Here is a 12,497-nt window from a genome sequence, read left to right as displayed (position 1 = left end):
CTAGTTCTAGAAATTGTATTGCTTTCTAAAACCTTCAACTCCAACAGTAACTAGTCTGAGAAGTTGTATCCCAGTGATTTACAAAATAGCCCTTCATTTTAATCCAGCAAAATCAGACATGAAATGGAGTGCATTAACTCTAGTTTGGTAAGATGAGTAGTTTTTATAATTAAATAAACAGAATTTTTAAATAAAATTATTTTGTCACTTTTTAATAAAAGTATTTTGTCACTTCAGTATGAAAAGCCTCCCGGGGTTGTCCCTGTTACATATTTAAATCAGCTTGAAAGTAAACAGCTAGTTCATGGTTTCAACCATGAATTATGTTGGATGGATTTGTTTTCTAAACCAACTATTAAGTTAATGAGAAAGTGGTCAAGTTAGGCAATAACATTTGAAGGCAGTAACCAGAAAATAACAAAATTGAGCACATGAGACAGAAGTATAGACAGCGTCAGAAATGAGAACAATCACTTCAGCAAAAATTAGTGTCCTTTGGTAAAAGAGAAACAACTGAAAATACAATTAGGTAAATTACTAGAATAGGATTAGTTCTCAAAGAGGCACTGGAGAGGCAATTTGAGGAGCATCTGATTTTATTAGACTGAGGCCGTGCGTGCTTAGCTGCCTGGAGCCCCATGTCCTCTCCCACAATCTTCCCAGGGACGACAGTTGGGTGGGAACCTCCATTCAAAACCACAGCAAAACAGTTCATGGATATGTTACCTCTGAATTCTATCAAATAATTTTCACATTCAACTCCATTCTCCTTAAAATCAGCACGTGCTTCCACTGACCTGTAGTTTAAGATGCCTTCTAATACTACCATAATCTAAAAGCAAACGAAATACATTTCCATAAATTCAATGTGTCATCTCCATTTAAATTTTGTTTTTGGATGCGTAGGGCATCTCTAACCTAAAGCTTTCATTTCAGTAACAGAACTACCTCACTTTAATGAAGAAAGGTCTTCCTAACAATTTCATGAATAGGCTAATAAAATTTGTTGGAAAATATGAAACACCTCTTGCCATTTTATTACTTTCAAGTACATGAAACTAGCAGTGTAAATAAGGATTTCCTGTCAGAATAATTTCATAAACTATTGTTTAATTGCAATTTTAAAATAGTCATGTACATATAAAAATTGTTAACAGTTTGTTCCCTTAATAGTTTAACATGGCTATAAATTATTAGTTTTCCTGAACACATAACTAAATAAATGTTTTGGATTATGCAAAGGTAAAATCCCAACCCAGTGAAATTTGTCAAATTCCTGGTTGTGACTGTATCTACTTTCAGGAAGTTTTTTGGTTATCTCATTTTAGAGAGAAAATTTCCTATGGATTCAAGTCAATCTGGTAAATTCTCCACCATGAGAAGTAGCTAATAACAAAAATAAAACAGTTGGGGAAAATAAGGAATTATCCATTTGGACAAGTGTACAATCTGTTCACTTTGGAACATAACCATTTTAAAGCAAATTTACTATGTCAAATGTGCTTTTTTTTGTTAGAAAAGCACACTTATTTTAGAATAGATTTGTCTCCAAGGAACAGTTATTTTTTTGTTTCTGAGACGTAGTCTCACTGTGACACACAGGCTGGAGTGCAATGGCACAATCTTGGTTCACTGCAACCTCCGCTTCCTAGGTTGAAGCGATTCCCCTGCCTCAGCCTCCCAAGTAGCTGGGATTACAGGCAGCTGCCACCACACCTGGGTACAAATGTGCTCTCTAAAGCAGATGATGAAAGAAATGTACGGACCATGAGTAGCCAACAGGATGAGAGGATGCCCAACTCCAGACAATAGCAGGAAGTTGGTCAAGTACCAAAGGGGCCCATGAATCAAGGACTTACTCGATCAAACAGTAGGACCATTTTCTCTGTTCCCTACCCCTAATCAACAGTGACGTCTGCCCTCCCACAGTACTTAGCCTTTCATTTTTATTCTGAAGTATTTCATCTGCTTTCTGTTATTTATCCTTACTACACAGCTTTCTGCCCACTAGAATGCAAGTGACAAGAGACAGTGTCTGTAACTTTACTTCTCAAGGCAACCATAAGCAAAAAGGTAGTACTAATGTCTCTATTTTACAAAGGAGAACACTGAGACACAGTGAACTTAAGTGGCCCAAAGTCACTCCACTTTTAAGTGACACAGCCAGAAAACCCAAGCATTACAGCTTCAAAATCCACGCTCAATCACCCTCTGGAATCCCATTTCTCATGTGTAAAGGGAGAAATGTTTATCATCTAGTGTTTTTATTCATGCTTCATTTTATGCCACATTCTCATAATGCAGCATAAGCTCTCCTTGACTATTACAATCCCCTCATATCAATAGGATGTGTATAATATGATACAATTAATCACTTTTTCCCCAATAGATTTTCTGAAAAGTACATTGGATATTTTTGTTTTCCTGACAAAATTAGACCTCCTAGGGCTAATGTCACACAGAACATAGAATTTCAAAGTAGACCTCCTGGTTCAAATCTGTCCCCTATGGTATCGTTCGTCCTTGTGCACAATGTTTAAGCTTCTCACCTTGATTTCTTCATCTGCATGATAGGCACGATGCTAATCCCCTCTTCAGGGCTGTGAAGATTCAGTGATACAATTCATAAAGCACTTGGGACACATGGTGCTTAATAAATGTTATCCATTATTGGCATAACAACCTTTCAAAATGCAGAACTTCTATTTTTCACAATAATCATGGTATGAGGATGTTGGATTCAAATTCTTTCTGAAAGTAACAAAAGCAGACAAGTTTCCCCTGTATTTGGTGGTTTAGCAGATTGTGAGGAACAGCTCCTTGGAAATTCCAAGTGATTTTATTTGACCTTGGCAGCCTAATCTTTCTAAAACGAAGATATGATCCCATTCCCCTCCCCTGTGAAATCCTTCCAGACTCCCTTTTGCATTTGACATCTGTTCAAATGCCGTGGTGTTCAAGATCTCTAATCTGCCCCTGCTTCTCTCTCCAGCCTCACTCTTCTTCTGGATTCTTGTTTTGTTTGTTTGTTTCTGGTTTTGAGACGGAGTCTTGCTCTGTTGCCAGGCTGGAGTGCAGTAGTGCAATCTTAGCTCAGTGCAACCTCTGCCTCCTGGATTCAAGCAATTCTCCTGCCTCAGCCTCCTGAGTAGCTGGGACTACAGGTGGCCCACCACCACGCCTGGCTAATTTTTGGTATTTTAGTAGAGACAGGGTTTCACCATGTTGGCCAGGATGGTCTCGATCTCCTGACCTCGTGATCCACCTACCTCGGCCTCCCAAAGTGCTGGGATTACAGGTGTGAGCACCCAGTCTTCTTCTGGGTTCTTAAATGTTCCTTGTTATTTTAGGCTCATGGGTGGTGCTTCTGTGTCTGTCTATGAATTCTTTACTCTGCCTGATATATTTTTCCCTTATTTCCAGCCCCCCTCTCTTTCTTCCTCTGCCCTGTCTTCTTCATTCAAATCCTATGTGTCTCTCAAGGCTCAGGTCCAATGTCAACATCTCCAGGATGAACAGTGTCCTTTGTAAGTGCTACCAGGGTATCCTGCACTCCCCTGTAATCGCGGTTACCACGGAGAGCAGAAAGAGATATGGTGCTTCTTTTATAAAGCATCTATGACATTTTATCACAAGTATTTGTCTTTGTCATCATGCCGGAGCCTGTAATAGGTAGTGACTCCTTGAGTTGGAAGTGCATTTTAATGATCTTTTATTCATCTCACCCAGCACCTAACCCATAAGTGGTGTTCAGCAAAGAACTGTTGAATGGAACAATATCTAGAAATCTGCCACAGGATAGGCTTTTTACCTAACATTGTGAATAATCATATCACCTATATAGCTTCCAGGGAGAAAGTCAAAGGCATGTACTGTATATCACCAATTACTTGGGGATATGATTTGATCTAGTATCACCGAATGCCATATTGCAATGAGGTACACAATATCTCTCTAATTTTAAACAATTTATGGCCAGTTAAATTGACTGGGGCATCCTGCTCAGGAAGGGAAATTTGCAGATGTGAACTCTCTATGAATTCCTTAGCGTTAACTTGTCTAATGGACATAAACTGTTCTCCAAAGGGATGACAAATAAAAGTACAGCTACTAGAGAAATCTGACAACTAGATGGTATTCAGTGGGGACAGTTCCACCCTCTAGGGCACATGGTGGAATTGCATGGGGGAATCTTTAGCATCAGAGTGTTGGGGCGGAGGTGGATGTGCTACTGGCATTCACTGAGGGGGACTCAGTTGTAACAAAGATCCTACAATGCATGGAGCAGCCTGCACAATGAAGACTTGATGTCCATCGACATGACTTTGGAACGTCCACCATTCCTACTGGTGAAAAAAAATGTAATCCCATTTTACCTATATTTTTTGCACTGCCCTAGTATACATTGAATTCTTCAGATACACAGGCACTGTGCAAATCAAAGGATGATCAAACTTTGCTGGGAAAAATCACATTAATGGCATCAGTGCAATTGTGTTTATCTGAGTTGCCAGAATGACCAACTGCATCCGTCTGGATTTGAAGCTGTCACATCATGGTAATTTTGAGTAAGGGGTTAGCATCTGTGTCTTTTTTAAGTCTGCCCAAGCCTTTACATTTAGAAATAAGTTACTTCCCTTTCTTTCTTCTATTTACCATTGGGGCATTGTATTGATTTTAAAAAACTATGTGTGTAGTGAGTTATCTATAAATTTCATTTTAGGACTGATAAAGGGATGTCACAAAATATTTGTTCTAAGGAGAGCTCATTTTGGGGTCCAACGGGGCTGAGAATCACTGCGTTTGAAGCTTAGGCTTATTATCTTAAAATCTCCGATGAATTTTGTACACAGAACCATGAAAATCTCAAAGCAGATGTTCCCTTGCTGTTTGGATCTGTGTGTTTATGCATATCAACTCCAGTACAGACTAGCTGCAGGGCCTTGGGCAAGTTACTTCATTCCTTTGTGCCTCAGCTTTCAAATCTTTAAAATAGGAATTGTAATACTTTTCTGTTGGGCTTGTTGAGAGCATAAAATAAGTTAATACGTGTTAATACTTAATGCTTGGCTCATAAGAAGAGCTTTAATAAGGTTACCTTAAAACCATTAAAAGGACCAATATACCACAAACATAAATAAAACTAGTCTAATAGTGTAGGATTGCACCCAAGAACATGTGTATAAATGTTCATCCTTTTACATGCAGCTGTTTCTTTCCTTGATTATTTTGAACAATTTGGGAAACTTGGAAGTCAGACAGCTTTTAGATACAGGATAAAGCAGGAGACTAGAAGTCAGAGCCCCTCTGCCTTTAGACTGAGCAGACGCATAATGTCTTTGAACTTGTTTCCTTAACTAGAAGACGAAGAGACAAGGCCAAACAATTGTCTTAGGACAGAATTCTGCCTCTAACTAGTTGTGTTTGAAAATTGAGAGTGACATACGATAGTATGAATTCCTATAAATCTGGGCTTTCAAATCACACCTGCAGGGGCCAGGTAGGTAACATAGCAGAAATAGATGGGCCAGGTGGGGAGACCAGGCAGGAGGCTGGCAAATGGCAGGTGTCCTGTCTGAAGAGGATTGACCTGACCCCAAGGCAGTGCAGAACCTCTAGTGCCACGTCCTGTATGTCACGAGAAGCCAGAAATCCAGATTCTTATGAGGAACGTCCCAATGATGAATTCTCCACAGGCCAAATAACCCATCGGAGGGCTGGAGACTGAGACCTCCATAAAAATTCACTTCCTTTGCTGCTTTCACGAGCCCTGATACGGAATTTTTTTTATTTAAAATATGAAGTATGTGTTAAAGACATTTCACTTCATTGAATAGCAAAAACATTGCTAAAGAGATAAAACGAATCACTTTAAAATTTCAATAGAGTTCATGAAAACATAAAGTATTTTATTTATTCTAATCCAACAAGATATATGCCCAAATATATAGTCATCAGACATAAAATTCAGTGGCACTGGAGATATACATAATATTAGATGATTATACCAATAGCTAGACTTTGAACTCCACAATTATTAACATAAAAATTACAGTATGACTACTAAATAATTAGTACAGTCAATGTGGTAAATACATTAAATTACAAATATTTACATTTGTACATATCTCATTTTACAAATAAATGTTTTAAGCCCCAACTGTCCAACTTTCACAGAAACACTAAATGTTGCTGAACAAAATGTCTGCAATAAATACTCCCTCCAGTGGGTGGGGGAAATGATTTTACACAGACTCTGTGTTACAATGAATGTCTGAGTATATATTTAAAACTTTAAACTCCTCATGTAGTTATTGAAACCTTGTATTCTGGAAAAAACCTCTTATTTTAAACAAAATCTAGTTATTTATTTAAAAAATAAATGTTCTCATTATGCTAATATTATTCGTGGTTAGGTTACTCCCGAAATCATAAACAGATTGTTCACTGTCCCCTTAAGTTTACCTAATAGTTAATTTTTTAAGTGAACCTTCGATAATTATAATTAGGTATTTTTCTTTGCTTATTTATGAGTATATTTCTATCATAACTCAATAAACAACTTGTATGAAAAAGAAACATGTGGCCTTTTTCTAAGCAGCACAGCTGAATGTCCAGTAAAACATTTTCAGCCAATTTGCAACTTTAAAGTCAAACTGCTGCATGTTTTGAATAAAAGTAGCATAAATTGAAATGTCATGATCACATGTTTGCAAAACCAGAAAACAGTTCTCTGGTTTAGCCATTCTGTGATTGGAGCCAGGAACTCTCAAATTAGAAGGTGCTGTGTTTTCCGAGCATGCTCCTCCATGACACTGATCAGTTACAAGGGAAATTTTCTCAGAATTGCATGTGGCAATGGCAGCAGGGCTCCACCTGTCTGCCATTTGACTGACTTGTGGATTCATGGCCTGGGCGTGTCAACTGGAACTGAAGTCTGGACAGCTCTTCCCAGGCAGGGGGGGCTCCTGCTGGAGGGGGTAAGCGAAATACTGGGGTGACACCAGGAAACCAGGTGGCTGAGCCAGGTGGATTGAGTGGCTTGTGGTGTATGGCGGGGGCGGCGAGGGCACCAGGCAGCTCGGCTCAGCCCTGGCAAAGGAGAACCTGCGGATGGAGCCGCCTGTGGAGCTGGAGCTCGTGGCTGTGCTGGACTGCCGGGAGGGTGCCCTGGGGCTGGTGGAGGTCAGGATCATGGGTAAGGTCTCTGTCTGATAGCTGCGGAGTGAGAAGCGGATTGGCTGCTGCGAGGGCTCCTTGGGTCTCAAACAGGTGCAACAATAAATAGCCACTACAGAGCCCAGGATGATGAACGCAATGAAGATGGAGCCGACGATGAGAAAGGGGACGTAGACAGGCTCTAAAAGGCAAAAACAGACATAAACAGATGCTCGGATGAGGATCTCCTAGACTCTGAGCTCTGCTTGGGCAGCTGAGGGTTGAGAGGTGGCAGACTCAGTATTATCACGGTTGTCAGCTCAGTTTTTCAGAGCTTGTTAATGGTAACCTGCAAAATGCAATGCAAACTGTGATGATGTAATATTCTCGCTACTCCTAGCAGGGAGGAAGCAACAGATACCGTAGCCTCTGTTAGCAATTAACCATCATATTGCACATCTGGAAGTTAGAAAAAAAAAATGGAATCTGTTCTCCTGTTCAGGCACTGGAGGGAAAGGGTGAATTTTAGGGGTTACAATAATTCTGGGTTTAAATGCAGGTTTTAGTAGTTGGATCACAGTGAGGCAATAAGAGATCTGACACCTCTCTTAGGCTGGCAATCCATCTCCCATCCAAGAATCTCCAGTGTAAGCAAAGAGAGCCAGGCCTATTAAAGGAGATTCCCCTCTACACACAGACCCAGGATTTTGTGAGACTCCAGAAAGAACAGTATAAAGAAATTCACAGAGGGCCCAATCTACTGTGTCTCCTACCATACCACAAATTGCCAGCTCTGGCTGCTTCTTTCCAGGAAAGATTTGGAATACCCACTCCAGCTGCCATGCCTCTCAATTCCCATCCAAGTCTGGGAAGTCAGACTGAACTTTAGATAGATCACGAGGCAATTCTTGGTGTCCACGGCCCCGACTTTCTATAAAATCATCCCTCAAACAGAGCAAACTCCAATTTCCTTCTCCCTCTACAAGGCAGACATAAAATTTCCAAGCCCAGAGGCATCCCCTAGGGCAATTCTCCAGGTATCTCCCCTGATAGAGCCGTGCGAGGACACAGCCTCCAGCTTACAGGTAGAAGAAAGAAAACCTGCATTGATTAAGTCCCTACTGTGTGCCCGGCTCTTTCTTATTCATTATCTGGTTAAAGTCTCATGGAGACCCTGGGAGATGGACATGATAAGCTCCATTTTCCAGATGTGGAAATAGATCAGAGAAGTTTGTGCATTCCCACAGACAGAGCCAGTGAGGACAGGTAACTGTCAACTATTTGTGGGCTCCTAGGCATAAGCTCTTCTGTGTCCCTCCCATTCTCCCCTGTTTACTAGCACCAGTGTGCAAGAAAAGGCAAAGTGAGTAACTACCATTTACTTAGCCCTGCGCTTCAGTATTCATACACTCTCAGGTCACCAACAACTTAACTCCCTTGAGAGCAGTATGCCCACTTTAGAACTGAGAAGAGGTATCCAGAGCAGTTAACTAACTTGCCTAAGTTACAGGGCCGGCAGGTGATAGAGCCAAGGTCCATCAGGGTTTGCCTGATCCCAGACTCAGTGAGTGTGGAGACTGCCTGTCCCTTCTGCTGTCCTCTGGCAACCGAGCCGAACAGGGAGCGCAGAGGGAGCCCCTGCTGCAGACTGGGCAATTGCCCTTACTCCCAGAGGGCAGCTGGGTCCCCCAGGGTGAGTGAGTGAAGCCGTGGGGAAGAGTCTGTATTTTTCTCACAGGCCAGAACGGCCTAGATTTCTCTACTTTCCATTGAGCATCTTTTCTCCAGAAACTACTTCCCAAATCCTCTAGCTTGGAAATGTTGACCCCCAACATTCACCCTCTAGTGCAGCACTAATAGAGGGCAGACTCCCCTGTCCTCTGGGTTATCAGTTTGCGGGGAGGGGTCGTTGGGGAACCTTTAATGATCTCTCCAGCGTCTCCTCCCTTTGCCGGCGACCTTCTCTTGTCGGCTCCAGACCTGGGCTCTCTGGAGTCCTGGGGTGTCACCCGCTCTCAGCTCCGCCCGCTTCTCCGGTTTCCCCCGCCATAAAACCCTCACCTCAAGCTCTAAAGCGTTTCCCTGATGTTCCGATTCAGGTGGAAAACTTTTTTTCAAGGTGTAAATTTTCTTTGCTGCAGTCGTGATTTATTCCGCTCTGAAGTGAGCGGAAATTTGACCCGTGTTTTCCGACATGAGAATAGGGGGCGGGGAAGCACCTTCGACCCTTGTTTCTAAATCTCCACCTCGAAGACCTGGGCATTTCTGAAAGGCGTGACAATAGGGGGTGGGCCGGAGAGGGTAATTCGATGCAGAGAATTGAAAGGAAGTCTGTGGAACGGGGCCGCGGCTTAGAAACGCTGTCATAGGACAAAAAAAAAAGTGACTGTAGTTTCTTAGCCCTGAAGGCCTGCAACTGAGCGCGCGACAAGAGTCGCGATTCCCTGCATTCGGCACTTCCCGAAGCTCCCGAAGTGACAAGGGCGCGCAATGGGACACCCTCGCCCCCCCTCCCCCCCCACCAAAACCCAAGTCTACCCTGGCTTAACCCGCACGACCCTTCTCCCGGGAGCTCCAGCTGTCTTTCCCCGGGCCACCAGGCACAAGCCCCGCGCTCCTCACTGTTCCTGGCAAACTTTCCCTTGGGCCGACCCACAGAGACTGCAAGTGGCGGGAAGCGGGACTGCAAATAAATAGAGGACCACGATCTGAAACACGACCACCCACTCATCCCTTGATTCCCCCCACCCGGCCGCGTCCCCTTGGCGCACAGACCTTCCTGGGTCTGTGCGTCCTCCCGCGCACACGTGCAGCCGCCGCCGTTAGGCGGGCAGGGATCTGTCCCCAAGGGCCCCGCACTTACGCGCGGTGATGCCTGGGTGCTCCAGCTCGCCGCGGTCGTTGGTGCAGCCGCCTTGCTCCAGCCGGGCGTCGGCCGCCGCGCAACAGTAGCGGAGCGCGCAGGAGCCGCAGCAGATGGTAGCGTCTAGCGTGTCGAAGTCCTCTGGGCACTGGAAGCCCTCGTGGTAGTTGCCCTGCACGTCCACCCAGCCGTGGCAGTACTCTCCGGACTGCTGGGCGCCCGCCGGGCCCCAGCGCAGCCAGCCAAGGAGAAGGCAAAGCGCCAGCAGTGCCCCCATCGCCACTGGGCTCCCTGGGCGGCCCGGAGCAGGACGCAGCTGGAAAGCGAAGGGCTGAGCCCCGGCTCAGGGCGCACAGGGATTCCGCCTCCCCAGGGACACGTCGCAAGCGGCTGGCCCCAGCGGCCGAAGCCAGTCCTGCGTGGGATAGCAGGGACCGGGGAGGCGACAGGGGCTGCACTACGAGTTCCGCAGGCCGGGAGTCAGCATGGTGCGCGGGGCGAGTTGGCGAGGGCCCGCGGGAGGCGCCGGCAGAGGCAGTTGCTGGGGCTGTCGCTGCCGCCCTTTACCCGGCTCATAGCGCTCCCCGCGCGAGAGGCGCGCCAACCCCCCGGCCACCTCCCTCCCCATTCCTCAAGGGAGCCATCGCGCCCAGGGCTGCCAACTCCAGCGCCGCACAGAGTCCCAACTTGTGGCGATCGTCGGGTCCCGAGAGGAGCCGGAAGAAAAGAATTTGTTCCCCACGTGCGAGTACCCCGGACAGGCGGCCGCTCAGCCCCCGCCCCTATCTGTCACAGGAGCAGGAGTCAGCTCCGCCGCGGCCAAGTACAAATGGCAGCGGGATTGCTGACAGCTCTGCCCGCAAGGCGTCCTTTAAAAAGGAAGAGGGAGGAGGAGGCAACCAGGGTTAAGAAAGAGTCCGCCTTCCCGGGTCGCGCCGCTGGAGCTAATCACAGCGGGTGCGGCGCGGGCCGAGGGTCCTCTGCGCCTTCTGGTTCGCGCTCCATCCTCCGCCTCTCCCCCGCCACCCCCGCCCATGCCGCTCCCCCAGGACTTGACTCTCAGCCTGAAGATATCAGACCCTCCCCTCCCCCGCCGCACACCCCAACTCTCTCACAGCCCGGAAATGTCTGCAGAGTGACGTTGAGGGCAGCCGAATTCCCGCGTTTATCCACGCACGTGGGCGCGCGAGTGGAGACGCTGGATTTACTTTTCAAAGGAGTTAATGCACGAATGCGGTGCAGTCATTGAAGTTTGTCAAATCATCTGTGCCCTGTCTCACAGACTCAGACTCGTCCCTGGGATACCACTTCTATAGGTTCAGGACCGAGAACATCGTTTTTAGGTGTCGCCAACATGCGCACTGAGCTTTCCACCTACGTTTCCACTTTTTCTGGGAGGAACAACACGTTTTCACAAGTACACACACACTCGCACTTTTTCCGCCGTGTGAAGGATTGCCGGTCACCTCTGCCAGCCAAGGCCAGCTCGCAAAACCTCAAAGAGCACGACTTCTCCGTTCATGCCCGCAAAGGAAATAAAGGAGCAAAATTAATGATAATTGAGCAGAACTGAACTTCTGTTCAGGGAAAGAAACACATTTATTTAAATGATGTGTCCCCTGTGGGCTATTTTCAGGGGCACTGCTCCGTTAGCGGCGTAAGTGCCTTATGGAACTGGTGTTATGTGAAACCTGGGTCAAACGCAAGCGTTTATTTTTACTGCATCCTGAACTTCCAATTATCTATTGGTATGTGTGAATATGTTCGGCGTATCTCGGCTTATTTGTCAAACACGCTGCATACCCTTGTCCCTGAGTTAGATGTCGGCAAGTTGAGTGAAACAAAAGGAACAAAGTGTTCTCAGCTCCAGCGACACAAGGTGCGCGGTCAAACGCATTAATCTCGTTCGCAGCTTCCTGATGAACCGAGCCGATTCTAGAGAAACTTTAAAAAAAAAAACTCCTATTAAAACGACTTCTTTTTTTTTTTTTTTTTTTTTTGATCTAAGTTAAAGTATACTCCAATTAAATAATTACTTCTGATTTCTAATTTTAGGTATTGGGATTAGCATTTAGTTATGAGGCTGTTGAAAATACATGTCCAACATTTCACACGTTAAGTGGGACTGTGTAAATATTTAACTTTATTGCTCTCTTGGAATTACATATTTCTTAGGACAATACAAAGCTATTAAGTAAAAACAAATTAAGTTGGAGCTTTCAATAACAAACAATGAAACAGTTTTTTTCTTGGTTTCGTTAAATAGTTTAAGCATATGGGAAATTGTTTTGCAGAAATTTCTTAGATATTGGGTGTTTTATTTACAAAAAAAAAAGTTCTTGTCAGGCTTAACCTTTTTTTTAAATCTAGTTTTTTTTTTAGGAGTGTTGTTTCAATTGTGTATATATCCTGAGCAATTACGGGAAAATGTCACTTAGAAACACAGCAAAAGTGAGACATAATGATTATAAGATGA

General features: G+C 44.7%; 1 protein-coding gene across 1 annotated transcript; it reads right to left on the bottom strand.

Moving 5' to 3' along the window:
• Positions 1-5,074: 5,074 nt before the first annotated feature.
• On the bottom strand, positions 5,075-10,979 carry SHISA3 (shisa family member 3). The gene is made up of 2 exons (XM_001098929.5): positions 10,022-10,979; positions 5,075-7,360 (listed from the first exon to the last, which is right to left on the bottom strand). The coding sequence occupies exons 1-2, from the start codon at positions 10,296-10,298 to the stop codon at positions 6,921-6,923; spliced, it is 717 nt and encodes a 238-aa protein (XP_001098929.2). The 5' UTR covers positions 10,299-10,979; the 3' UTR covers positions 5,075-6,920.
• Between the last annotated feature and the right edge of the window lie 1,518 nt (positions 10,980-12,497).

This window comes from Macaca mulatta, chromosome 5 (genome assembly GCF_049350105.2).
Source record: "Macaca mulatta isolate MMU2019108-1 chromosome 5, T2T-MMU8v2.0, whole genome shotgun sequence".
Taxonomy (NCBI): domain Eukaryota; kingdom Metazoa; phylum Chordata; class Mammalia; order Primates; family Cercopithecidae; genus Macaca; species Macaca mulatta.
The sequence above is the reverse complement of the archived record's forward strand: the minus strand, read 5'-3'. Positions and strand labels throughout refer to the sequence as shown.